At 40.8% G+C, this 26687-nt stretch overlaps 1 protein-coding gene across 1 annotated transcript; it reads left to right on the top strand.

The window, feature by feature from the left end:
* Positions 1 to 1300: 1300 nt before the first annotated feature.
* Positions 1301 to 26537, top strand: LOC127366231 (TBC1 domain family member 8). Its single transcript, XM_051405153.1, has 20 exons — positions 1301 to 1655; positions 8256 to 8366; positions 8479 to 8597; positions 8832 to 9060; positions 10698 to 10938; positions 13935 to 14142; positions 15294 to 15491; positions 15864 to 16013; positions 16270 to 16420; positions 18796 to 19010; positions 20191 to 20308; positions 21245 to 21530; positions 22007 to 22145; positions 22349 to 22447; positions 22605 to 22673; positions 22758 to 23025; positions 23600 to 23665; positions 23859 to 23945; positions 24126 to 24244; positions 24834 to 26537. Exons 1-20 carry the CDS (start codon positions 1529 to 1531, stop codon positions 25242 to 25244), a joined length of 3411 nt encoding a protein of 1136 aa, XP_051261113.1. The 5' UTR covers positions 1301 to 1528; the 3' UTR covers positions 25245 to 26537.
* The last annotated feature ends 150 nt before the right edge of the window (positions 26538 to 26687 follow it).

Here is a 26687-nt window from a genome sequence, read left to right as displayed (position 1 = left end):
GCTCTCTGCCGGAACTAGCGAAAGGAAAGTTGGTGAAATGCGGAAGAGAAGAAAATAAAACGAAGAGCTCCCACTCTGTCTCTGTTTATCAGGAACCACAAACGTCATCAGCTCTGTAGTCGTATGTTTTGCGGTCAGCAGTCACATTTAATTTAAGGTTAAATACTGTATTATCAAAATTACTTTACAGAGCTTGTTAATTATATTTCTATCTATACTAGCTTGTTGAATACTACTACTACTACTAATAATAATAATAATAATAGGGCATACTATTATTATACAAAGAGGAATGGTATATGCTTTGAGAATTAGTTTGCTAATTATTCAACATGGGCTATCCTTGTTTTATTTTTAAAGTGTGTGTAGGCTAATGCTGACAGGGTTGTGAGATTAATCAAAAAGACAAAACCAAAATAGAATATGTCGGTTTGTTACAGAAGAGTCCTTTAGTCTAGAACTAAACTAAAATGTGTTGACTCATGATGAGTGTTGTGGATGCTGAAACTGAAGGATTTACTGCGCAGTGAAGCTATTCTTCTTGGTTAAATGTCAGCAAATCTGTGGCAACAAAATATATAGAAGACATATATTTTTTATAATAGCATATTTATATTATCAAAAAATGCTGAAGAGCTGTACTGAACATCTGAAATTTGAGTAGCACAGATAAAATTTACACCTGAGAGGTGATAAATATTTGTTAGAGTGTATTTATTATGATTGATTTTAAAGCCCCAGTTTGTATAGAAAAAGTAGAGAATCCCTTTGAAAAATCAGCTCACATAACTTACCAGCGTCCGGGTTGAATCTATGAAGGTCTTTTTATACAACCAATGGGGGGCCAAAGTTTGAAAATGTCAAACCCTACATACAGTATAGGGGATTTAAAGGTCCAGTGTAACATGTAGGAGGATCTATTGGCAGAAACTGAATATAACTACCACTCTATTTGACCACTTCTACCAGCACACTCCAGTTAGTTATAAGTGCACATTAGCTGCAGTCAATGAGGGGCACCAGTCTGTACTTCAGTACCTTATATTTACCTTCTTTACTCGTGGTGAAAGTGAAAGGGGCTTTTTAGATTCAGTTTGTGATAATTTTTTCTCTTAAAATTTGTGAAAGAATGTATAACTATTTTGTGGAATAATAATAAAGAAAAACTGGTATGTCACAAGATCCCCAGATAACGTTATATTTTACTTAAAAATCAAATCATCTTCTTTTAGCAAAACTGTGGGAGCCCCATTCAACTACAGAGTGAGTCAGCATCTCAAATAGACGATCTTCGGCTGGTGTGTACAGCTGCTGCAAATCGGGCGTGAGGGAGCAGACGTGAGGCGAGGAAGTGAAGCCTGCAGCTGTCGGGAGCGCAGGATAATCATGGATAAACCCGAGAACCCGCCGCTGTAGGCTCGATCGGGCCGCTCCAGACCCGGAGGACAGGCAGGGACAAGTTTACACACCGCCGCTGCAAAGACCGAGACGGCGGAGGGCTTCCTCTGGTCCCTCCCTGCTGGAAGAAATGTGGCTGAACCCGGAGGAAGTTCTGCTGAAAAACGCTCTGAAGCTCTGGATAACCGAGAGGAGCAACGACTTTTTCGTCCTGCAGAGGAGGAGAGGACACGGGGAGCCGACGGGGAGGATCACAGGTAAACACCAACAACTAAGTTACAACACAACAAAAATAACAAGCAAAAAGGAGGGGCCACACAGGTGAACAATGACAGCAGTAGAGGAGCCAGGGGGGGAGACAGCTGTCAGGATAAGTTAACAACAACAACAACTGAAACAAAAGGAACAACACAGGAAAAACCACAAGGAGCCAGTAGGCCGGGGGCAAATCATGGGGTAGGCTATGTAAGGGGGTGTGTCCACGGGGGTAACCCAGAAGTTAAGATTAAAGATTTATTTAAAAAAACAAAAATTCAATTAAATCCTGCTTTATTCCAATCACAGGGTCCACAGGAAACCCCCTGCCTCAGATCCTTGGTTTACTGCTATCTGTCTGTGTTACTATGGCAACTGATGCCTTTAAACAAACCTTATAATTACATGGCAGGTTAACTTTATCTTAACCACTGGCCCAAAGACAGTTTCCATGCTCCAGCTCCCAGCTGTATGGGGATGTGGTTCAAACTCTGTCACCAGACCGGAGACAACAACAATCCTTTGTGTCAACAAAATGTGTTTACTTCCTGTAAAGATACATGTTTCACACAGGCCTCAAAGACAAAATTAGATGTGGTTAGAAGTTTCTGTGCATGGTGAAGGGAAATCAGTCTGAAACAGTTGAAAAGTCCTGCAACAGTTGTAGTTTTAAAGACTGAAAGAATAGAGGATATCACCAACTAACTGAGCTGATACTTCATTTTGTTTGGATCAACTTATCTCTGATTTCTCTGCAGTTGAAGTTAATGTGATCTGTGTTTTATCTCAGTTCTGTGATTTAACTCGGGCAGTTATCATTAGTATTTAAACCACACTTGAATTAGCATGACTGTGTTAGCTTTGGGGATCTGAGATTGATGGAATGTGTTAAATCTGGATCAACCATTTAACATTATACTTCTCCTGATCTCTGGTTCCAGCATCACATGTGTGAGGATTTGGCACTTTTCTTGGACTGTTGATCATACAACACAAAATAATCTTCAATATTATTTCATTATAGACCTATTATTACTTTTTTTCCTGTGTCCTTAATAAAGCAATTATTATTATTATTATTATTATTATTATTATTATTACAGGTGCCTTACTATTATTACTTATATCTACATATCTTCTTAATTTACTTGGTTAAAGGTCCAGTGTGTAACAATGAAGAGGATCTGTTGGCAGAAATGGAATATAATGTTCATAGGTGTGTTTTCATTAGTGTATAATCACCTGAATATAGGAATTGTTGTGTTTTCGTTATAGAATGAGACATTTTCATTTACAGACGCCGCTTGTCGCCTTCCTTGGAGTCCGCTGTGTTGAACCGTTTGTTTCTACAGTAGAACAGACAAACCAAACACTGGCTCTAGATAGGTAGATTGGCTATTCACATTTGGTGGCCACCAGAGTTTCTCCTACACTCTTCACAGGGCGACGTGAGGGGTGTTCAGTTAGTTGCTATCTCTAACATTCCTGCTAGATGCCACAGATCCTCCACACTGGTCCTTTAAAATCAATCAATTTTAAGTCTTAAAAAAATCCACTACGTTTTATGCACTTCTTTTCCATTCAATAATAGCTTATTTTCTCTCATACACATAAAAACTGTTGCACTCGTGTAATAGACATGAAAATAAAACTTAAAAACAATGTTCTGTTTAATTAGATTCGCCAATCAAAAGTCAGTTTAATAGACACTCTGTCCATATTTCCTGTTGGAGAATTGCAGGTTTTGTCATTCTGTGGGATTCTGATATATTATCTGTTGAAGGTGATAAAAATGTTTCTATCACTGTGCCCTGGTTTAAATTGTTCACCTTGCAGAACAGGTTCTGTCCTTGTATTGAGTGGTTATTATGTAAATTTGACCACATGCTTGATGCAGCTGTAGCCCGTCTGACTATTTCCCACCGCTGTGAGTTACAGCTTTCTCTATGACGGCCTGTTTGCTGCCCCCCCGTCTCGCTTCCTCTCTGTGTTTTGCGCCTGTACTTTGCTGACATGTTGGCAGTCATCTGTACAGTAGAATTATGTGTTGATGAGTGACACTTCATGCCATTAAACCGGCAACCAGTTCATACAGTGTCGTCTTTATGCTCTCTCTTCTTCCCTGTGGTGAAATCTGGCCTGAATCTCTTCTCATAAAAGAGAATAGTAGGAACTTCCTGGCCGGGGTTTACTTTGTGTATGTGTTTGTTCCCGCTGTTCCCATAGCGAGAGGGGTTAAGGGTCAAGTCCTGTTGTCAGATCGTTCAACATTAACTAATTAAACGACCTTCACTTTGGCACTCCCGCCACACATGCAGAGGAAACAACACAGCGGAGTTGTCTGTTTTATGGCTCAGAACTGACTTTAAAAAAAAAAATCCCAGTTATAAAGATAGAAGCAGAAACTGAAATTTGATGTGGACTCAAAGCTGTGAAAACACACCTATCACAGCAGTGATGGCATGGTTTCAACTGGATTTCTGAGGAGGGCTGGGCAGCTAAACATCTGTAGCTGATCAGTCTCTTCATACCCGTCTTTGTGTTTTTATTTCCAACCAAATACTTTATCTATAAAGCAAAAGCACACTGAAAGTAACCTTTACCCTGTCTTTAATGTGTCTGTATTCAACCAGTTAGCCTTAATTTAATGTTTTGACATAAATCAGCACCAGAAAAAGACATACAGATAATTAAGTTTGATGCATTCAAGAGCAAACAGACATTACAGTCTTGTAGAAAGCAGATCTCTGTTTTGCTATTCTCCCAGCCTCATGAAGCTTGACTCTAGCCTTTATGTCTCCACAGCAGTATTCCCCCACAATGTGACCATTAGCAGAGAAAGGCGATGATTCATATTGACTCCCTTTTCTGGAGAGTTTGAGTGTAAACCTCTTCTGGGCTTTGTGGTGACAGACGGATGGTTTTGTGTTGCCGGGTTGCCGGATTCGCAGCTTCAGGCAGGTTGACTTTGACTCTAAGATGTGGTTTACAGTTGGCTCAGAGCCAGAGCTGTGTGCTGGAGGAGACTTTACACCTCTCCACCTGCTCAGGGTTCCACAAATGTGCTTTTTGAAGGCTATTAACCAGAAGGAATACTTTGTGACAAATGATATTTTATGCTGATATTCAGCGTGATACATACCCTGACTTTAATGATTATAAAATGAACAAAAAGGCATACTTCCCAAAGGTGGAACAGCCTCTTAAACAGCATGTTGACTCTCACAAGACTATAAAAGTCTCTGGTGGATCCCATTCTGATGAAATACTTTCAGGGTTAGAAACTCTTTCTGGCAGAAGGAGGCAGTTTCACTACAGGCTGACAACCCTGAAGCTGCTGAATTAAATGCTACACAACTTTCAGTATGTGGGAGAACTGATACTGGTTCCTCTTCCTCTTTATGTATGTTTGTTTTCTTTTATGTGTATCAGGGCTGAGAAGGCACTGCTAAACATAGATAGCGATCTGACTGCCCTCATCTTGTTCAGTCATAACTTTGAAATGCAGTGTTGTACTTTGCCGTGGTAGGTTGGCTTGATCTGGCTGATAATGCTGCCTTAGAAAGACAAAACGCTTTAAAGGTTCAAAGGAAGGCTTAACATTTTTCACTACCTTAAGTCTCCAGTTTTTTCTCTGGGGTGGTATTTACTAATCTTCTAAGAAACTGTCTCAAGTACTTGATCAATGTTTAAGCGTGATTTTTAAGTGTCGGCTGCAGTAACTCATGTACGGAAGCCCTGTGAGGCAAATGAGAAACACAATTCTAGTGATCCATTTTCTTTTCAGGCTTATAGCCTTTAGCCTTTAATGGATATTTACAGCCGAAGTCTGATCTAAATAGTTTTCTCTCCTGTTTTTATGACTTATATGTTTTCTTTTTATAACTGATACCTACTTTAGATGTGGTTAACATGAACATTTGGAAGAATTAAAGGACCAGTGTAGGATCTAGTGGCGTCTAACTTGCTTCACCCTCCCCTTCAAAGCACAAGGGAGAAACTGCAGTGGCCACAAAATGGCCTTATGTAGAGCCAGTGTTTGCTTTGTCTCTTCTGGGCTACTGTAGAAGGTTTAATATGGTGGCCACTCTGGAAAGCAAACCACGGCATATGTAGATAAAATGTTTTCTTGCAGGTAGTGTAGATGTTTACTTTTATTAAGCCATCATAACTAATTTATAATGTATGAACGTGTGTTGCTGTTGCCTCTGCGGGGCACGCCTAACTGACTTAAATCATTTGGGAACTGAGACCATGTCCAGACATTTAGGCACTTATTACACAGTTGTTTTACATTGAGCAACTTTATACGTACTGACATAGGTATTTACGTTGTGTACGTTGGTCTGGGTGCTTTGGCTGTCCCAGAAAAAAACCCAACAAGCAACCCAAAAAACTATCACACCCAATCAGGTGTTCCCACATTGTTATGCATTCCTTCTATATCCTCAAACAAAGTAGTCTGAAAGCACAGTTATTTCAAAGTTTTCAGTATTTTAACTTAACCTTTCAACAGATCCTAAAATGCAGACTTGTGGTTGTCATGAAGCTTTGATGGTGGTTGAACATCGTTTTTAACTATGTCATATACTGCATGTTTCCTGTTTTGTTCCCCTTTTTAAAATGGATCATAAACTGAGTCATAAAAGTGAAGATGCTAAATTAGCTGTTTCATTGTGGACCTTTCCATTTCTTAAGGCAGAATATTGACCCGACACATTTTTTCACAGAGGAAATATAGAATGAAAGCACTACCAAGAGAGTTGTTATTGGAAGAGCGTGATGCAGATTAGCTATGGTTTACAAAGATGGAGACTTGACGACAGCAGCCTCTTCTCAGCTTGATGATCAAAGTGCATGAAGTCATTCAACACTATGGGTTCTTATTTTATTCTTCTGAACATCTGTGGAGTTGATTGGAATTGGAGAGATCACCACTGAGTTCACTCTTAACAGACTCCCTGCTGGATTTCAGTTTTAGAACTGAACTGACTGATTTAGTGAAGCTGCAGTTTATTACCTGCCTGATAACACACTGAGGTCCTCCTGATTTGAAATGAGATTCATCTAAACTGTAATAATGTTTGTTTCCTCCTCTCTGCAGTGCTGTCTGTGTGTCTTAAGTACCTGTTTTTGCTGCTCTCTGTGGCTCTGTATTGTGTTTATGCCTTTGAGCAAGAACAATGTTGCAATGCTGTTTACATGGCCAGCTGACAATGGTTTCATCCATTTAAGGCATATTTTATTACAAGGTCTGTTTAAATGTGGCAATAATTACATCAGGCGCACTTTTACAGGATTAAGTTAATGCCTAACTTTGACACTAGTAGTAGAAAATGTACACTTACCACTGCTACTGGTAATATTGATAATGTTATGCTATTAATGACGTAATTACAGTAATTACATAACAATGGTATAAAGCTATATGTAAGACTTTATCAACAAATGTACAACAAATATAAGAAGATATAAGAATGACAGGACAATAAGTTAGTACAAAATAAAGTACATTTGTGAAATAAGAAGAACAAGTGGCCACATAGGCATTATAATAACTACAAAAATAAGAGCAACATTTAAATTTAAAAGTTAATCTCATTAATGGTAAAGACATGTATTATCTCTTCCTCTCTTGTGGCTCCATTCAACCTTTCTACCCGCCGTAGTTCTGTGTACTTCTGTCATCTAGCTGTGAAATGTCTCATTAATCCACCTCCCCTTCTTTATTAGCTCTCTGTATGAACTCTTCACCTCTGTGTTCTTTGTGAGGCACACAAACAGAGAGACAGAAAAATGTCGTTCATCACATCGTTGTTTTGAGACTGTGTTTTTTAAATGTATCTTTAGTTGTTAGATTAGTATTTGTTTAGGGGGTGTTAAATGAGCAACAACTCTTCACAAAATTATATGGTATAATTAGTAAAATGAATATTCAAAATGCAGGCAGCATGTATAGATTCTACTGTATTCACAGAGGTGTGCAAACATTGACATCTTTTAACATTATTTGTTATTTGAATTCATTACAGTATGTCACATGTTAATGTCAAACCTAGAGGAACAGTCTCAGTTAGTAAACCCAAAAGTGTGAAGGGTTTAAAAAGGCACTTTGGTCAAGCTTAATTGTATAGATTAGCTATTTAGCATTATAGGTCATCCCATCATGTAGCATGTTAACCTAATGGCTCCACTAATTATTAACTTGTTCAACTTCAGATAAGTAACATAAAGCAATGAAATCCAGATATACAGTTGGCAAACCTGAGATAACTTTCTGGTTTTTGTGGCTCTGCCCACAGATGTTTCCCAGACTCATTCTATGGCTGCTTATCAAAGTGCTCACTATTTCACTGCAGTGGTGATTTAAGAGGCGTAATAAGTGTGTTTATGTAAAAAAAAAAAAAAAAAAAAGCAGACACTACATTTGTCAAGAGCTTGTTTGCTGGTTTTTACTTTGCATTGTTGGTTTATTTGAGACCACTGTGTAGGTTTAATGGTTCTCACTAGGGGAATTCATCATTCATCTGAGCTCTGTCTCTGGGATATGTTTGCAGAATTTCAACCCCAGTCTGATTCTCCAGGTTTTGTTATCTCTGCAGGTCTCCTGGTGGGAGCGCTGGACACAGTGCTGGACTCCAATGCCAGGGTCACACCCTTCCGCATCCTCCTCCAGGTTCCCGGCTCCCAGATCAGCTGGGTAATCGCCAGTGGTGAGCTGAACCATGCAGCCTCCTCCTCATGTTTTTTTCTACCCTCGACTGACTTATTAGATGGGTCACTGCTGTTAAATTCCCGCCTGGGGCTTATCTTTTTGTCTGTCAGGAGCTGCCATAGAGGAGGTGAACAAGCACTGGGACTGGCTGGTCCACAACCTGCTCCACTCTCTGTCTGTGTTTGAGAACAAGGAGGATGTTGCCAGCTTTGTCAAAGGAAAAGTCAAGGTTTGAACCCTGCCAGTGCTGGCACGAATCCTCTCAGAGGATGATTTTAGATTTTGTGTGTGTACAAGCGTTTCCTGTGGATTTAAAGAGGATTTATGGCATTTATTGGATCAGAGTTTACTGTAGATTATATGATGATGATGATGATGATGATGATGATAACCTACATTCTCATGCCTTTAATGGTGCAAGTCCATGTAGAGTGCTCTAATGTGTAAGCTCTGTCTTTTGTAGGGCCTTATTGCGGAAGAGGTTCGGGGTCGCCAGGCCGCCCAGGAGGACGACCCGGAGAAATTCAGGGAGGCACTCCTCAAGTTCGAGTTGCACTTTGGCCTCCCGTCGTCAGAGAAACTGGTGACGTACTACTCCTGCTGCTGCTGGAAGGGCCGGGTCCCTCGGCAGGGCTTTCTCTACCTCAGCATCAACCACATGGCCTTCTACTCCTTCCTGCTGGGGAAGGAAGGTCTGTACACCAAAGTGAGGGCTCTGATTTTCAAACCAAAAGACTGAACACAAAGTCAGTTAGGGAGTCATTCCTCACAATTTATTAATATATTCTGTCAGTGTACAAACAATTTGCAAGCCCATCTTGTATTTTAGCTTCAAAGTGATGATCAAGGAGTGCTCTACAGAAAGGTAACAAATACTATGTTCTACGAGCTTGCTCCTTTGAGGACTGCAGTTTTTCCACCAAGGCAGTTTGAGGGCTACTTCGGAGTCGGTGTCTAATCTCAAACCAGTTATTTGAGTTTCAACAGCCAAAGAACCAGTTCTTGGTCAGGAAAACTAGAACCAGCAGGGCACCAACACTTTGCTGGTCTAGAAACAGACCTACCATTACCCAAGAATAGCTACTAATTTCTCACATCAATCACATCAGTCTAACTTTGGTAACAATAGCTAACATTGGAGATGTATACAGATGTACAGTGATGCAATGACTTGGCCCTATGGTGGCTCTCTAGCATGACGGAAAGTAAACCGGTTCTGGAAAGGTCAACTCAAAACCAGCACTAGCACCAGCCCAGAACTAGCACTAGGTTCGCGTTTGTGGAAAGGGAGTACCAGAGAAAAACGATTCAAACCTCCAGAGATAGTTCTCAAACCACTTCTGAAGAACAATCAATGTTCTCACTCTTCCAAACAATTCTCGTTTCACCTGAAAAACTATAAATGAACATTCTTCAGAATAATAATTGACCTGAGTTTGAGAGGACACATAGAATGTGTCAGTAAAAAAGTAACCAAATCCATTGGTATAATCAGGTTAGTTTATTGTTATTGTTAAGTTAACTGTTAATAAGTTATTTTGTAGACAGACATTGACAATTGACTACACCCTTTCCTTTCATATTATTCCTTAATATATTCTTACTTTTCATATTGCAACATATTATGGGCATCTAACTTTTCCTCAACTCATAAAACATAAAATCTCTCCAAAGTGCTTTGTCAGATTTGCACCCCAGTATCCTGTTACCTCATCGGCTCCTTTATTTCAGGAAGCTCATCTTCTTACAACATATGATCAGTTAATGTTTTCCAAATATATACTTTTATACTGTATATAAAATACAACCCCAGATCATTTCAGGTCTTATTTTAAAGCAAATTCACAGATTCACACTCACTCAGTCACCCAGTCTTGGAAACCTGCTAGACACTGACACCATTTGTGATCATGGCAGCCATGTGAATGGTTGAGAGTGCTCCCAAATAGCTTTGGGAAATGGCACCATGGGCTTTCAAGTAATTACTGCTGTGCATGTATTGAGTCACTGCCCAGGTGAACCCTCACACAAGATTATTGTCTTCTCAGTGATCAGCAGTTCAGAAGTTTATACCAAAATTATGAAAGTAGATAAACAAAAGGAACAATTGTAGGTATGTGATTTAATGGTCACAGACTGGAGGCTTGTTGCTGCACATGTTTCTTATTGCTTCTTTTTTAGCTTGTGCTTTGTTTATTTCATACTAAGTACAAAACATTCTTGACCAAAGGATGGAAACTAACTAGCTAATGACCATTAGGTGGTTCACATGTCTAGTAGTCACTGTGATATGCAGTCAGACTTAGAAACCCTCTTCTTTCTTCTCCAGTCAAGTTTGTGATTCCCTGGGCGGAGTTGACACGGTTGGAGCGGGTCTCCACCGGTCTGATGACAGAGGCGATCCGGGTCAACACGCGGAAGCGGCAGAGGGAATTCTCCATGTTCCTGAACTTGAACGAGGCGTTCGGGGTCATAGGTCAGCTGGCTGACATTGCCCTCAGGCGACTGCTGGACAGCGAAGGCCTGGAGCTCGACCGAGTCCTGCAGCAGCCCACACGCATCACCAAGAGGTCAGTGCTGGTTCTGGTATCCGTTACCAATATGAACTGACAGAGTCGTTGTAAAGACGCCTTTATTTTAACTTTTCACATGTGTGTGTCAGCACATATCAGTTCACGTTTCAGGGGGCTTTCCAAATACAGGTCTAATTTTCTGATGAAAGATTGTCGAGAAAGAGAGCTAGAGAGAGAAGTTTGCTTCTTTCTCACCTCTGCACAGCTGACCAATCGTGGCGCGAAGTAGGTGTGGATGGGGGATTGTTGCTTTCGGAAAGTCATACAAATGGTCGGACACAGCTCCTCCTCAACTGATACCGGAAAGGTGTAGGTGTTTGTGTTTCCAAAGCTATTAGACCATCTGACAAGCAGTTCTGAAGAAGCATATCATTAACTAAACCTAAAAATAACCTGAGATTACATGGTGTATTAGATGTATGTTGAATTATAACCCCCAAGTTTTATGAACAATCTGACATGAGAGTGTCTCCCATACAAAGAGAGATGAAGAGGAGTAAAACAAACATTCAGCTGTCAACATAACTCTTACGTCTTGTGGATCTTTAAACAGTTTCTATAATTGAAGACATTTTTGTAGAGAAATAAGACACACATTTTTGATACACTGATGTGCCGTGTCTTGTTATTTAATTATATTATATTATATTATATATATATTGTTTGTGTCTGTAAAGCACTTGGAAACTGACTGACTGCACAGACAACATATGCCACTTTTACCTCACAGCGTTCTTCCTCAAATGCCACTGTGATACACAGGGTCACTTATTTCTGTCTGTATGTAAAACTCAATACCACAACAGGAAGTGGAGTTAAAAGTAAACTGTGTGAGCTTGGGGCAGATGTATGAGTGGGTGGCAGTATTTGTGAACAGCAAATGTATTTTGTATTTATCGGGTTTATCATTGAGCAGGCATAAGTCAAGAGATGAAAACTGAAAAACGGAAGAAGAAATAGAAAGTACACACAGGACACCAAAACTGCGGAGAGTCCAGAATAGGGGGGCGGGGGAAAGAGAAAACAAAGTGGGAAATCACCATGCATGTAAAATGGGCTGCTGAATGTGAAATTACAGAAGGAAGAAATGAAATAAAGAATAAAATATAAAAATAAAGAGATAGCAGTTCCTTTATTAACAATCAATAAACTAATTTACTGCTTAGCTTAGATTCTCATCAGAGCTTGTGTAGGAGTTCATCACAGTGGACTCCTCTTATTCCTCAAAATGTTCTTCATCTATAACCCAGTCCTTAAAACATATATTATTTGCATAGTAATTGTGTAGTTATGCTATTCTCTCTCTATGTAAAATCATGCCATGTCACATTTGGCTGCACATCTGTCATTTTCTGTGCTCGTTGGCTGATCATGCAGAACATAGTTAGCATACAACTGTATTGTACTGTGTGTATAATACAGAATACATTCTAACCAACAATAGGTGCTTTTTGCACTTCATGTAGCTCCTAGTGATGCCATTTTATTGAAAAATCCAATTAAATTGATTGAAACTGTTTGAAGTGAGGTTTGTATTTTTGCTACCTTCTGTGAAATTATCCTGAACATTGCACACTTTATATAATCTAAAACTGAACTCATCTCCTCAGGACTCAAACCAGACTTTGGCTTCTATCTAATCAGAGGGAGTATGTTGCCTCTCATGACAGCCTGGAGGCCCCCCGTATCCATCCATATATACACAATGTGCCTCTGTGCTTTATTTTCACTACGATAACACTGAAGACTTCTCTTCTCAAGAGGAATCCCCTCATATATTTAATTGCTGGACAATAATATGATCCAAAAATGGATTTGATGTTTTCGCGAAGGCTAAGCATACATCCAGTGAAATGCAGTCTGAGTATCCTCACTGCAGCTCTTAGGTCTGTTTGTTTAACAGTTTACATGCAAGGTGGAGGAGGTTATAAGTGAACAGTGGAAGTGTAGGAAGACTAGACTAGAAACACATGTTCAAAAGACAGACTTTACAAATAAGAAATACTATTTTATTTGGAGTATACTGCTGGGCTAACTCCTTCCCCCTCTACCAATAGATTTGTCCAGTGAACCAAAGAATTGTCTCAGCCCTTGTTCCACCAAGCAGTACTATCCTTTTGTGTTACTTACCTAGCCTTTACTGTAGTACATGATCATGCACAACCTCAGACAAACTAGGCCATGTTTACATCTCCTCAACATTTCCAGAGTGGAGCCTAGCATTTCTTCAGTTCTGGCAGTGCACTGAAGTCACCCTTGTATTAGCTGACTGTCATCAACTGTTTTGTTCATGCTTCACCACCAGTTGCTCATTCACACGCTTCTCGGCTACCAGCTGACTAGCAACGTCCAATCATATCAACATGGACATGATAACCTGTAGTTGATGTGCTGTTTTCTGCCACAGCAACCTCCACCACACCAACACCTCTTTAGGTTTTTGACATTGTTCATTTTAAGTAAGATTTATGTTTTACCTGATCTTATCTGATGTTTATGTGTTTATTTCTAAGTAACCTCAGTTTCAAAAGGGTGCTTTGTTGCACCTGTAACCACACCCAGCAGTGATGTCACAGTGTCCTGGAGTACACCTGTACATCACTGCAGCAAGGTGAGAGATTAAACCACTCAGCATTTTCAGGGCATGTTAAGCTGTTCTTTAAGGGGGATCATTTCTCCCAGAAGAATCCTTTTTGCTGCTCGGCTTCGTAGAGAACAGAGCCTTTTTTGTCAAATCCATTTGCTCTAAATGGTCACTTTACTGACGTAAGTGTCTTTGTGAAGTACTTCTGTTGGACAAGGCCAAAGGTTCAGGGTTCAGCAAAGGTCAACTGCAAGATCTCAAAGTAGGGCCAGAAGTAATACTTTAATCATTTGCCATTTGTGTAGTTTTAAGTCAATGGGGATGAGAGGCGGACATTTTCTTACAGCTCTATGTGCACGTCTGACTGAACCTGAAGACTCAACTCTTCCTCTCATCATCTCCTTCCCAGGATCCTAGAAGAACAGGCAATAAGAGAGTATGTCCTCGCTCTGTTTCGGCTCCCTCGTGGTGAAAAACTCCATGAGGTGGCCTCCTGTTCGGTATGGACACCACATGCACGCTGCCATAAAGCCGGGACACTCTACACCACTGACAGTTATCTGTGTTTCTCCAGCCGAGAGGAAGGCAACTGCATCCTGCTCATACCCCTCTCAGAGGTACAGTACCTGCGCCACAGCCTCACTGAAGTTTCCATGAACTCTATGTGGTATCTCCGCCTTACCTCGAGTGACTTTATTAAAGACCCTTTATCTGAGAGTTCAGGAGGCCTTTAAGTGTTTTCTGTAATGGTCATGTATTTTTTAGGTGAGTTTGTTAAACAGTCTGTGTTTACTCTGCCAACTGCTGGTTAAAGAGTAACACATTGACTGGTTTAAGGTGGCAGATGATGTTTGCACACTTATAATGCAGAGGGGGGTTTTATTTGCTGCAGTAAGCCTGCATGCTTGCTTTGGTAAAGGACAAGTTCAGCCTTTTAGAAAGTCAGAAGAATAAATGGCTGCTACAAGGATGAATTTGTGTAAGTAAAGTTAAGTTTTTGGCTATTCTATCACATGAAAACAATAGTTATCTATCAGCATTAAAGATATACCTTTTGACATATGAACTGATCATCACATGGATGCTTTTATCATTGTTAAAGTGGTGGATTTGAGTGGCCTATTTGAGTTTAGTGTGTTGTGAAAAGCAGAGATTAGCAGCCAGATGCTCATGAACAATGAGAGGAGTCATACTTTCTGTCCTCCACTGTTGCCATTTAATCCTCCATTTCCTCTGTTTTCTGTGGAAGCATTGTCTTTAGAAAAATATGATCGCTCCCCACCCAATCCGTTACTATGAATATTTCCCCAGATTATCCTTAACCCTTTTGTTCCTGCACATGTCCTGTAGAGCTAGGCTTTAATACTAGAGTTTTTTTCTCATCTTAAAGGCTGTGTTACAGTTATGTGAACGCTACAGTGAGAGAAATGAACTGGTAGGTATTAAGTCAGAAATCTTGGGATAATTTATTTGGTCAATATTGCCCAAATACAGTAGCAAGTGTATAAATTGTATATTTATTGCTGAAATAATAATCCAGATTATTTATGTTGATGAACTGAGTTCATAAATTAATTTAATTTACTTATTAATTGTGTACTTTTTTTTAAACTGTGCTTCCCTGTGCACTCCCTTTAATCTCAGTTTGGTATTTGCTTCTTTTCAACCGATTCTGAAACAAGCACTTGGAACCTGCCTATAATTCTCATTTTATATGAGAAATAATTGATGGTGGTTTGATGCCTCTTTTCCTCCCTTTTCCCATCAGGTGTTGTCCATAGAGAAAGCAGAGAGCACCAGCCTGCTTCCCAACCCCGTCATAGTGAGCGTTCGGACTAAGAAGGCCTTCCAGCTGATCGAGCTGCAGGACAGAGACGAGCTGGTGGAAAACCTGAACTCCAGACTGCGATCCCTGCAGTGGAAACAGTCCATGTTCCGCAGCAGGAAAGATGGCAAGAGGAGTATGGTACGTGTGATGTTCACTCAGAACATCTGAATGGATATTTCTGGAACTGTAAAAGTTTAGTCATGGGGCAAGGATGTATACCAGTACACTGATTGGGCAAAGAAGGGACATGTTGGCAGGAGGTATAATAAGGTATAAGGTATAGCAGTCAGAGGAACACCATTTCACAACTGTATTTGTTTGGTTTAATTTCACCAATAGTTTTGTACTGTAAGTGCAATTGAAATGTTTTTATATGAGAGGAAAAGTGAGCCTGAAGTTACACCTGAACATGAAGCTTTTAATGGTAAAAGGAAGAAGTTCCACTGCTTTCACATGTAAAACTATTTCTCCTTGAAACTGATGTTTTCTTTTCCCTCACATTTTCCTCAGAGCTCCCCGACACCCTACTACACCTTCTACTATGACACTGGGTTCTCTGATGAAGAGGAGATAGAGGAGCAGGTTCTGCGTAACACCGTCAACAGCGAGGCTCTGATGACAGCCTTCCACCAAAACCAACCAGGAACCAACGGCAGCAAGGTAGAGTCAAACTCACATTTTCAGTGACAAATTAATTGATTTAAGAGTTCAATCAGCTCCCAGTTGTACCTTTTTAAACATATCGCTGCACCCAAATTGCAAACACAATTTCTCTCCGCTAGCCATGACGTGCAGACAGTCATAAGTTGCTGTGAATGATAACCACTGCTGGCACTTGGTGCGTGAGTCTCAATCAGTGTCATTTGAAAACCTCAGCACGTCAACAAGTCAGCATGTTTGTGTGTGTTTGTGTCAGAGCATGGAGCAGGTGAAGGAGCGGCGGTGGGAGGATCATTTCACAGAGTTCGGTCGCGGCGTCCACATGTTCCGCACCGAGAAGATCCAAAGACTTGTTGCCATGGGGATACCAGAGTCACTGCGAGGGGAGCTGTGGATGACTCTTTCGGGTAAAATTACAATACACAGTGGCTGAAATCACAGGGACTTCTGTTTGTATGCTTTTAGACTTCTTTAAAGGGCTGTGTGTCAGGAGGAACTGTTTCTCTTCTTGTTTCTACAGTGTGATGTTTGAATGATGTCTGTGCAGAGTTTGTCTCTAGAAGGATGTTTTCACATTCATCTGCTGGAAGTGGAAAGTTTCTCTGAGCTCAGTGAAAATCTGATTTTAAGCTTTTTATGATTTGTGACATAGTTTCTGTCAATCCTGGTCCAGTATGCAACTTGTACAGTGTGATGTAGAAACTTGAATCCACCAGTGCACATCCACTGAGAAAGTGTAGGAGACATCTTGTGTCCAGCAGGAAAACTTTACTGAGGTAGAAGGAGTAAATGCCTTTTTAAGGATTGTAATGTGGAAATTATACTTTTTGTATGTCTAAAAAAACTAGAGACTATGTTATTTTTTTGGGGTGCTACATTAAGAGCCTTGTTATACTGGTTATACTGGTACAGTCGTGACAAAGGAAGACATGTTGGGGAGAAGACCTGTATTGTGACATTACAAAGAAAAATGGAGGAGACTAAACATTGCTGACTGGTGATTGTGACTCAGATGTACCTTCAGAGGCCTTTGAAAAGACTCTTTATTTGAAGGGGGAGGCAAACACTGGCTTTAGTGTGGATAGTAGGCCAAACGGACACAAAAACGTGTGCCAAACCTGGACTCAGTGTGTTCACAGAGTGACTGTAATCTCTGGAGGGTCCTCACAAGGAAGCACAGGGAGTTTGGGTTTGACCACAGCTCGGGCTTCACATCCTCTTCCCTCCATCTGCTGCAGCTCCACACTCATTTCAGACCACTTTTCAGTCAAAACCAAACTGCTGGCTTTAATCTTGGTTCGCTGTCAGTTCCTCAGCTCTGTCTCACTGAAGAAGAGTCGGGTTTGGGAACTGAAACTGAAACTAATGACGGAAGCTGGTGTGGAACTGAAACCGAACCTGGAATAAAAAGGAAATTAATATCGGGGAACAAAGTGTCTTACAAACACAAAGAACAATACGCTCACATGATCATATATTTTATGTCAGTACCTAATTATATTTACTGTCTATCCTATTGTGTTATTCCTGGGCACATTACCTGTGCACGTATATTCTCAACCCAAAGAAAGAGCTCTGATTCATAAAAATAAAAATAAGTATTTCTCTGTATTACAGTATATAAAAATAGAGAAGAATAAAATATCTGACAAGCTGCCAAAGCTTGAACCGATTTATGAAAAGTAGTTATATTCTGCTGCCACATGAATTGTTACATTAGTGAGTGTGTCGACACATCCTGCTCACGGAAGAGAAAGAAAGACTCTAATATAGAAATAAACAGGGATATTTCTCATATTTCAGCCATTCATCAAGAAATCAAGAACATTGACTTCCCTTTTTCACCTCTATTTGTCTCTCCTAGTGTTTTGACTTGAGAGGGATTGTTGATGGGGGTCAGGAGTTTTAAATAGAGAATGATCTAATTCCCACATGCAAAAAAAATAGCACAAAAACAACACACTGGTTGGACTTTCACACCTATGTGACCGCCAAGCATTCTCCCTCGGGGCAGGTGATGTGTGTTACTGTATGTACGATGACACAGGATGATCTGATCCTGCAAGCCCCAGGAAGCGACCTTCCTCCTAATGCTTTTCACTTTAGTCATACTTAAGTGACTTTAGTTTTTGGGATCTACTGTGGCCTTGATTCATCTTGTAACAGAGAGTGAAAAAAATATTGTTAGATTTATTTGAATCGTCAAAATGTTGCATATGCTTATCCAATCCAATCCAATCCAACTTTATTTGTTAAGCACTTTAAAAACAACCAAAGTTGACCAAAGTGCTGTACAGGAGAATAAATAGGACATCATAAATGTAAACAGTGATGGTGATGATGAAGACCACTGTGAGGAATATAGACAGTGATGGCGACAACACTGGAAAGTTCCCGTGGCAGACAACACGGACGAAGTCCGACGGCGACGAGCTCGATGTCCGGGCTGCAGACACGCTCTTTCACACAGACGTGCCCGGCGTTACACCACCTGTTGTTTATGAGACAACAAACTCTAAACTGTTGTTTTTGTTAGTTCATTAGTGGCTCTGACTTTTCTTCCCAGTTCACTACTGTCGCTCATCGTCTGATTTCTGCTTTTCAAGAGGTATGAAAATACTTGGGATGGATAATCAATGACCAAACAGCATGTGGTTTTTTTGTTGTTGTTATGTTATAATGTGCCAAAGGATGAGAGTTGAGAGCTGTTGGTGTCATTTTATGCTTTGGAAAACCTACTGCTCCTGCCTATTCACAGCATCCCTTCCTCTGGTTTGTGCAGATGCCTCCTCAGAGCTAGAGTCCCACCAGGGCTACTACACCGGCCTGGTCCAGAAGTCAATGGGTCACAGCAGCCTGGCCACAGAGGAGATTGAGCGGGACCTTCACCGCTCTCTACCGGACCACCCCGCCTTTCAAAACCCCACCGGCATTGCTGCACTGAGACGTGTCCTCACCGCCTACGCTCACCGCAACCCCAAGATCGGATACTGCCAGGTGATGATCTGATCATAATGATGTGGCTGTAGACATATTACAGCAATATATGACTGTGTGTGGGTTGCTGTAGCACTAATAGTAGCGATATTACTAGCAAGCATGTAGGTTGGGTTTCAGAAGTGTGTGAATTCAAAGGTCACAGGAAGAAAAAAAACCTGAGTATTTGAATGTTTCTCTACTGCATTTATGGATTTATTAATCAAGCAAGTATATTATTCACAAAGTGGCTATCATGCTTTCTAAAATGATATTATAGTCAAAAATGATAAAATATACCCCACCCTAACCCTGCCTAGTGATAGAGACCTCATACTGTACTTTATGAATGATAAATATTGTATTTGTAGGTGTCCTTATGACAGCTGGACAGCAAGAGCACATTGTGAGTAAATCAAACTGTAAAAGTGAGGTGGGCAAAAGTAGGATTTCAATCAGTGTGGGGGCATGTGGAAACCAGTAGCAGAAATACAAGTACTAGTAGCAGCAGAAGAAGAAACAGTAGCACTGGCAGTTGTGGTCATTGGGAGTAGCACTAGGGTTGGTAGGGGCAGCGACTGTTGGCACATTGGTTGGTGTAGTGACAGGAGTACCAGTGGTAGTCAGTGGTAGCACTGGTTGTATAGTTTTGTAGTTTTATTGATTTAGCTCCTGTTGTTGCTCCGTAGATTGGACAGATATACTGTTCTCACATGCTCAAATGACAGCAATCATGAAATAAAAACTGTAAACGAAACAAACTGCGAACATGGTAGGCAGAAAACATAGTTACATTGGATAAACAGAAAAAAGTTTATTTAAGTTAATAAATTATTTAGCTATTTTATTTTGAAATGTGATAATTATTTCATCACTTATGAAGAAAATATGGAAATAAAATGACTTATTTGCTAATTTAACAATCTCTATATTGATTTTTTAAATGTAAAATGTAATATGTTCAGTATAAGAGCCTCCATATTGCATTCCATTTGTCACATTTGCCACATGCATTATCTCTTACTTAACATAATCACAGCAGTGCAACTGGAATTTATTGGCTGTCTTTAAATGGCTTCTGATCACTGTGTGTGTGTGTGTGTGTGTGTGTGTGTGTGTGTGTGTGTGTGTGTGTGTGTGTGTGTGTGTGTGTGTGTGTGTGTGTGTGTGTGTGTGTGTGTCTCAACTTCCTCCTGTCTAGTCTATGAACATCCTGGCGTCGGTGCTGCTGCTCTACGCTAAAGAAGAAGAAGCTTTCTGGCTGCTGGTGGCTGTTTGTGAGAGGATGCTGCCTGACTACTTCAACCGCAGGGTCATAGGTCAGAGCTCAGGGGTCAAGATAGAAGACATTTGTTGCTTCATATTCACTTCACTTACAGTAACTGTTTAAAAAAAGCACACAAGTTGTTTGCTGGCCATTTAAAGGCAATCTACCTTCAAACGGTTTTACATTACAGTTGTTTTGTTTAAACTGCTGCTTCTCAGACAGCAAACCACCAAAAGGCTTATTTTTGGCCTCTGAAATCAGGGCTTATTTCCTGTGTTTGTGAAGCTGTTTATTTTTGACTTACAAGGTGCATTTGAAGCAATTTCCTCTTTCTGTTAATGTCCAGATGTTTGTGGTTGTTTTTTCTCCATCTTTGAAATGGCAGCAATTGTGTTCTGAGAATGTGTATGTGGGGCGTAGACTTAAAGGATGAGGCTTTATTATCAGTAACCCAGAAAAACAAGACAAAAAACAACAATGGAAAAAAACAAGGTTATTTTATTACAAAGGTGGTTTCATCATGCTTCTAAGTGGGATAAAATAATTATTGTTTTTGTTTCTATGTATGAATGAATGCAATAATCTTTTTAACAGCCCATTAGCAAAGCAAAGAAAAACAATGGCATTGTGTACATTAGGTAAATACACTACTACTGCCATCTAGTGGTCAAAACTATATAATACCTAATATGTAACTTAACTAGTACATTAAAGCAGAACTCAGTTACAGAAATCTGGCATCTGCTCAGATGAATAATTTCCTGATTTTAATTTTAAAAAAAGCTTTTGTTTAAACATTTAACATGTTTGAACTTTTGTTTATTGAAAAACCAGATATATCAGATATTGTATCAGCACTGTCAAAATGTCTAATTTAGACAGGTCTATGCACAAGCCCACCCTGCAACCCATCCATCCTCACACCAACAGACTCACACAACCACACTTTCCCATGCTTAATGCCTGACTCCATTATTTCCCCCTGTAGGAGCTCAGGTGGACCAGTCGGTGTTCGAGGAGCTGATCAGGGAGCGTTTGCCAGAACTGGCTGAACAAGTTCCGGACCTCACCGCCCTCTCCTCCGTCTCCCTCTCCTGGTTCCTCACCCTGTTCCTCAGCGTCCTGCCCTTCCACAGCGCCGTCTGCGTGGTTGACTGCTTCTTCTTCCATGGGATAAAAGCCATCTTCCAGTTGGGCTTGGCGGCACTGGACGCCAATGCTGCGCAGCTCTCTGCCAGCACAGACGATGGACAGGCACTTATGATTCTCACAAGGTAGTTTTGTGATTCTGATTTGGTGACTGCATCTTAATAGTAAATCTAAACTGTGCTGTCAGTAACTGCACACAAAACACAAATTCTTGCACAAACATTCTGCACGCAGATCTTTTAGATGCATTCATTTCAAGTATGTTCATAATAACTTTGACATTTCTGCATCTGTAGCAGAAAATTCTAAAACTCTGTGAAGGTTTGCAGTCTTATGAACAGAGCAAAAAATAAATAATGAAAAAAAATTTTAATAGTATTTTATAATAAATAGTATTTTTTAATGAAAATAACGGTATGTAGAAATGGCTGTGGCAGTGTTTTTACAATCAGTGGTTTTTGTTGTTTATGGGGGATTTCAGTCCAACAGCTGTGCAGCAACCGAGATTCGTACAAAGTCTAGAGAGTTTTGAAAATGCTCGATTTTAACTGTTACATTTTCAAGATTAGGAATGACAGAATGTGAACTACCTGCTTTGCAGTTTTCTGGACCAGGTCGGAAGTGAAGCGTCGTCTTGTGTTCCATCCTCGCAGCCCCCTGCATTGGAGACCAGCAGTGACACAGATATTCCCGCTGTGCGACACACAAACATCACCGACCTCATTAATGAGTCCTACGAGGTGAGAAGCACACAGATATAATTGTTGAGACTGATTGAATTCATCTGCACATTTTATGTTGTGATGTTTACAGTTTTATATTTTATAGCAAATGATTTGTATTATTTTTAAAGCACTGACCCTTTACTCAAATACAATGTCCATCAATCGTAGAGGCTTTTGCACTGAAGTTCCATTAACTCTCTGCTGTTTTTTTGTGTCAGAAATTCGGTGACCTGACGGTGAGGCAGATCGAGAGGCTTCGCTGCCGACACAGAATCCAAGTGCTGCAGGCTCACGAGGACACCACCAAAGAAAACGCTGTGAGCAGACGAAGAGAGTTACACACTCAATCTCTGTACAGTCTGACTCTAAAACTAATGAAAAGCCTCCATCTCTCCCCTCTGTGTGTGTGTGTGTGTGTGTGTGTGTGTGTGTGTGTGTGTGTGTGCGTGTGCGTGTGCGTGCGCGTGCGTGCAGCTTAGAGTGGTGACTCCAGACGTTTCCATCTCTGCAGAGAACCTGGCTGATGTCTACGACCTCTTCAAGGTATCTTCTCATCCCTCTTGCCATCAACCAGCTCCCTTTATCAACAACGTGATCTATTGCAACTTTCTCCTCACCTCCCTCCAGACGGAGCACTTCATCAGTCTGTACTGGGGCGACAGCAGCTCTGCAGCGGCGGCGGAGGCGGCAGCGTGGCGTTACGGTGAATCTGGCTCCTACATGGAGCGGCAATACCGGCTGGACCGGCCCCAGTTCAAGAGCCTGTTCGGGCTGCTGGTGCCGTGGCCCGGTGGCTCGAACCAGCACACCGACACGCTGGCCAACCGCTCCTTCACCCTGCTGGACCAGGACTGCAGCAATCTGGTCACCTTTAAAGAGTTTGCCTTCTGGCTGGGTACGCAAAGGGAGGGCAGACAGACAGGAAGAATCAAGGCAGATTTAGACTCCTCACAGTGTCTTATAAACAAGTATTTGTAGGGTTTCTCCACTAACAAGCGGCTTGCATTGATCCCAGGTCCAAAACTGTAAAACCTTTGCTTCTGCTGTCACTGCGCTGTTCTCTTCTGGCTCCTTAATACTCAAACCTCATTTCTAGGCATCGTCATTAAGTTTATTATTTTTCTAGAATGATATGAATCGGGCCAAAATGAACTAAATCTGTTTACTTTACTAGAAACCTCTAGGGGTATGTGGAAACATCTGTTTTTATTTTGAACTGAACCTTTAAACAGCAAAGGAACAAATGTATGATATAAGGTGCTTCACTTTTGTGCTTTTCTCGCACAGAAGTGAAGCACCTTATATCATACATTTCATACAAGCTGCAAATGTGTCACTGGATCAAATACAGAAAGCATTTAATTTACTAAATGCTGAGAGGAACTTCAACCTTCCCTGTGTCTGTGTTATGGTGTGGATATTCCACATCTTCACATCTTCTAAGCCTCTGTTCTTTATCTCCCTCTCAGACACTTTGTACTGTGAAGAGCTGAACGAGAAGATAAGGTTGCTGTACCGTCTGCACATCCCACCAGGTTAGTCAGTCTGCTAAAACCATGAGAGGCAAAGTGGAGTTCCAAACTGTAGGGCTGTAAGTGATCGATTAACTTGTGTGTGTGTGTGTGTGTGTGTGTGTGTGTGTGTGTGTGTGTGTGTGTGTGTGTGTGTGTGTGTGTGTGTGTGTGTGTGTGTGTGTGTGTGTGTGTGTGTGTGTGTGTGTGTTTGCAGCTCTGACAGAAAGTGAAGATGACCCCTCTCTGATGAAGAGCCCCCTGGTGTCCACAAACAGACCCCTCTATGTGAATCTACCCTCTGGTCAGTGCAAACACACCACCATTCACCAGCTGTTGATTTATTAGCCAGACACAACACTACAGCTAAAGACCAGCGCACAGAGCAATGTACAATGGGCTTTGCAAGGTTGATGTAAATGTACAGTACGTGTTTCAGAGGTTGTTTGTGTCTGGCTGATTGAAATGTGACTCTTGCCAACAGCTGCTCCAGATGGTCAAGGTGAAGTGAAAGATTACCAGGAGCAGCTGAAGCAGATGCTGAAGGATCTGGCCAGAGAGAAGGAGAAAGACGTGGAGAAGCCTCTGCCGCTCATGAACCAGGTACTGGGAGCACGCTGTACCAGTGTTGTACTGTACCCAAAACCTCGTCCTTTAGTGGTGCAAACCTTATTTCACGTCTAGAAAGAGTGTGCAAATTTTTTCTTGAACATGAAAGTTTAACTGTAATATTCATGGCTTTTATTGGTCAAATTAAGTGTATAGAATCTACTATATACAGAGAATAGATATTTCTGACATTGGTGCCCCCTAGTGGAAGTACCAAAACAGAAAAGGCAACAAAAATGTATGTCGTCAAACTAAGGCATTCAGTCCAGACTGAAAATACAAAAATATGTTAAAATGCCCATCACGAAGAGATCCAAGGAAACGTCTTTAAATTACTTGTTTTATGTGACAGAGATAATGACTTTACATTGATAATGAATGTTGAAAGAGTAAAAGTTGCAAATTGTTATATTGGAAAAGTTAAAACCAGAGAAATGTTCCACATTTTTGCTTGAAAAATCACTTTTTGGATATTTTGATTAAAGTTTTTGATGTAATGTTCTATCAATCTACTAATCAGTGTTGGCCAATTGTTTCAGCATTAATCAGTTACTCAGTAAAAGTATCATGTCTCCCTCCACAGCGCGAGTTCATCCAGTTCTGTAAAACGCTCTACAGCATGTTCCACGGCGACCCAGAGGAGAACGACCTCTTCCAGGCCATCGCTACAGTAACGAGTCTTGTGCTGCAGATTGGCGAGGCTAGCCACCGTGGAAACAGGCCGGGGTCAGAGGTCACCAGCCAAGAGGAGGCAAGAGGAGCGGAGACTGCGAAGGAGACGGCTGAAGACGCCAGCAGAGGCGACGGGAGTCCGGCTGCAGAGAGCGAGTGGACAGTCAGCTATGCTCAGATCCTGGCGTCCCTGCTGACCGAACAGGCACTGGTGAACTTCTTTGAGAAGCCGGTGGATCTGTCTGCCAAGATCGCAGTGGCCAAGGAGAAGCAGTATCACCAGCGGGCAGGTTTGCTCACTCTGCACCAAGGGACCAGGTGACTCTTACTGTGGACTCTTGAGGCTCGACACAAGCCGACCGTCTTACAAAGAAAACCACAATATCAGTATCATTCAACTCAATGTGACAGCAGGAAGCTACAGAGCCTTAAAGTTATCACTGACGTTTATATATCAATAGAATATGACTGTAGGCATTTCAACCACACTGGCACGACTTATTTTTTGTGACTCCCTGACCTACTTCGGCCTGTAACTGACAGAGTGGAGTTTTTTTTTCCCTAAAACATTTTGAGCCAAGCTCTGAATCTGAGCAGCAGACCATGTAACAGCTGACTCACTGGTGTCAGCCAGCACCATCAGTAGAGACGTGGTCGGCCTGAAGAAATTCAAATTATTGCCTTCTTATGTCACCATGTGGATGCCTGCAGTTATACTGTGTTGTGGACAAATAATGTCCACTTTCTAATAAGGCACCTTTTTATATTAGTATTTATAAGTTGTAACTAATTACTTTATTAAAGGTTAATAAATCATTTACTAAGTTTTTATAGACCAGTTATAAGCAATTGATTTGGGTTTGCAGGGTGTGAAACATCTCTGATGAACCATTCATTGTCATTAACAGTGTAATAAATAATTGGTAACGGGTATCTCGCTTTCTAATAAGTCAATAAGGTCTGTTATTATACAACAGACTATTATCTACAGTTATATAAGTAAGTCATTAATAATCAGGGTTTTTTTTACTTTTAATTGACATTTCTCATTGTATATTAAGCCAACAGCCAAAGTTAGTAAGTAACCCTAACCCTGTGATTAGAAATGTAAAATAAAGTTGATAATAAAGGGTTTTATAACAAGTCTTGAGAGGTCAAACAGTCCATTGGAGCGAGTCAACTGATGAACTAAAGAGCTAAAAAGACAAACAAGTCCTGAGAGATGTTCACAACCTGACAACCCAAAATGTCTTCCCATTAATGGCTTCTGACTTATCTATAAAGCGCACGTAAATGATAAAGCACTGATCATTTAGTTAATTATAACTTACAGTTTGATAGCCTTTATAAAGGCAATGATTGGAAAGTTGTACCAATAATCCTTTACGGTGCAGCATTAAGGACAAGAATGCATTCAGTGTTCTTTTTTTATTGATTTTATAACTTCTGTTTCTTTAATATTAAATGTTCTCACCTGCACGCACCTCCAAATGAATATATTTTTAAACTTTTTCAAATTACTGGAAAATAATCTACAGTGATCTGAAACGGTTGCAGAAAGCAGAAAAAAGACAACATGTTGGAATCGTCCTTTGAATAAAAGACATTGAATATAGACGTCACTTCTCTTTTGTCTTCTAGCTTTACGCTCGACCACCTCTCTCTCTCTCTCTCTCTCTCTCTCTCTCTCTCTCTCTCTCTCTCTCTCTCTCTCTCACACTAGTTGACCCGGGGAGGAGAGGCCTTTAAAAGCCTTCAGATTTCC

Source organism: Dicentrarchus labrax, unplaced genomic scaffold, assembly GCF_905237075.1.
Source record: "Dicentrarchus labrax unplaced genomic scaffold, dlabrax2021, whole genome shotgun sequence".
Lineage (NCBI taxonomy): Eukaryota > Metazoa > Chordata > Actinopteri > Moronidae > Dicentrarchus > Dicentrarchus labrax.
The sequence above is the reverse complement of the archived record's forward strand: the minus strand, read 5'-3'. Positions and strand labels throughout refer to the sequence as shown.

Excerpts from the sequence above, each read along its gene's own strand:
- LOC127366231 (XM_051405153.1), top strand. The coding sequence starts at position 1,529 with ATGTGGCTGAACCCGGAGGAAGTTCTGCTGAAAAACGCTCTGAAGCTC. Across the intron at positions 22,146-22,348 it reads TCATTAATGAGTCCTACGAG|AAATTCGGTGACCTGACGGT; the intron begins GTGAGAAGCACA and ends TTTTTGTGTCAG. Across the intron at positions 23,946-24,125 it reads CTATGTGAATCTACCCTCTG|CTGCTCCAGATGGTCAAGGT; the intron begins GTCAGTGCAAAC and ends TCTTGCCAACAG.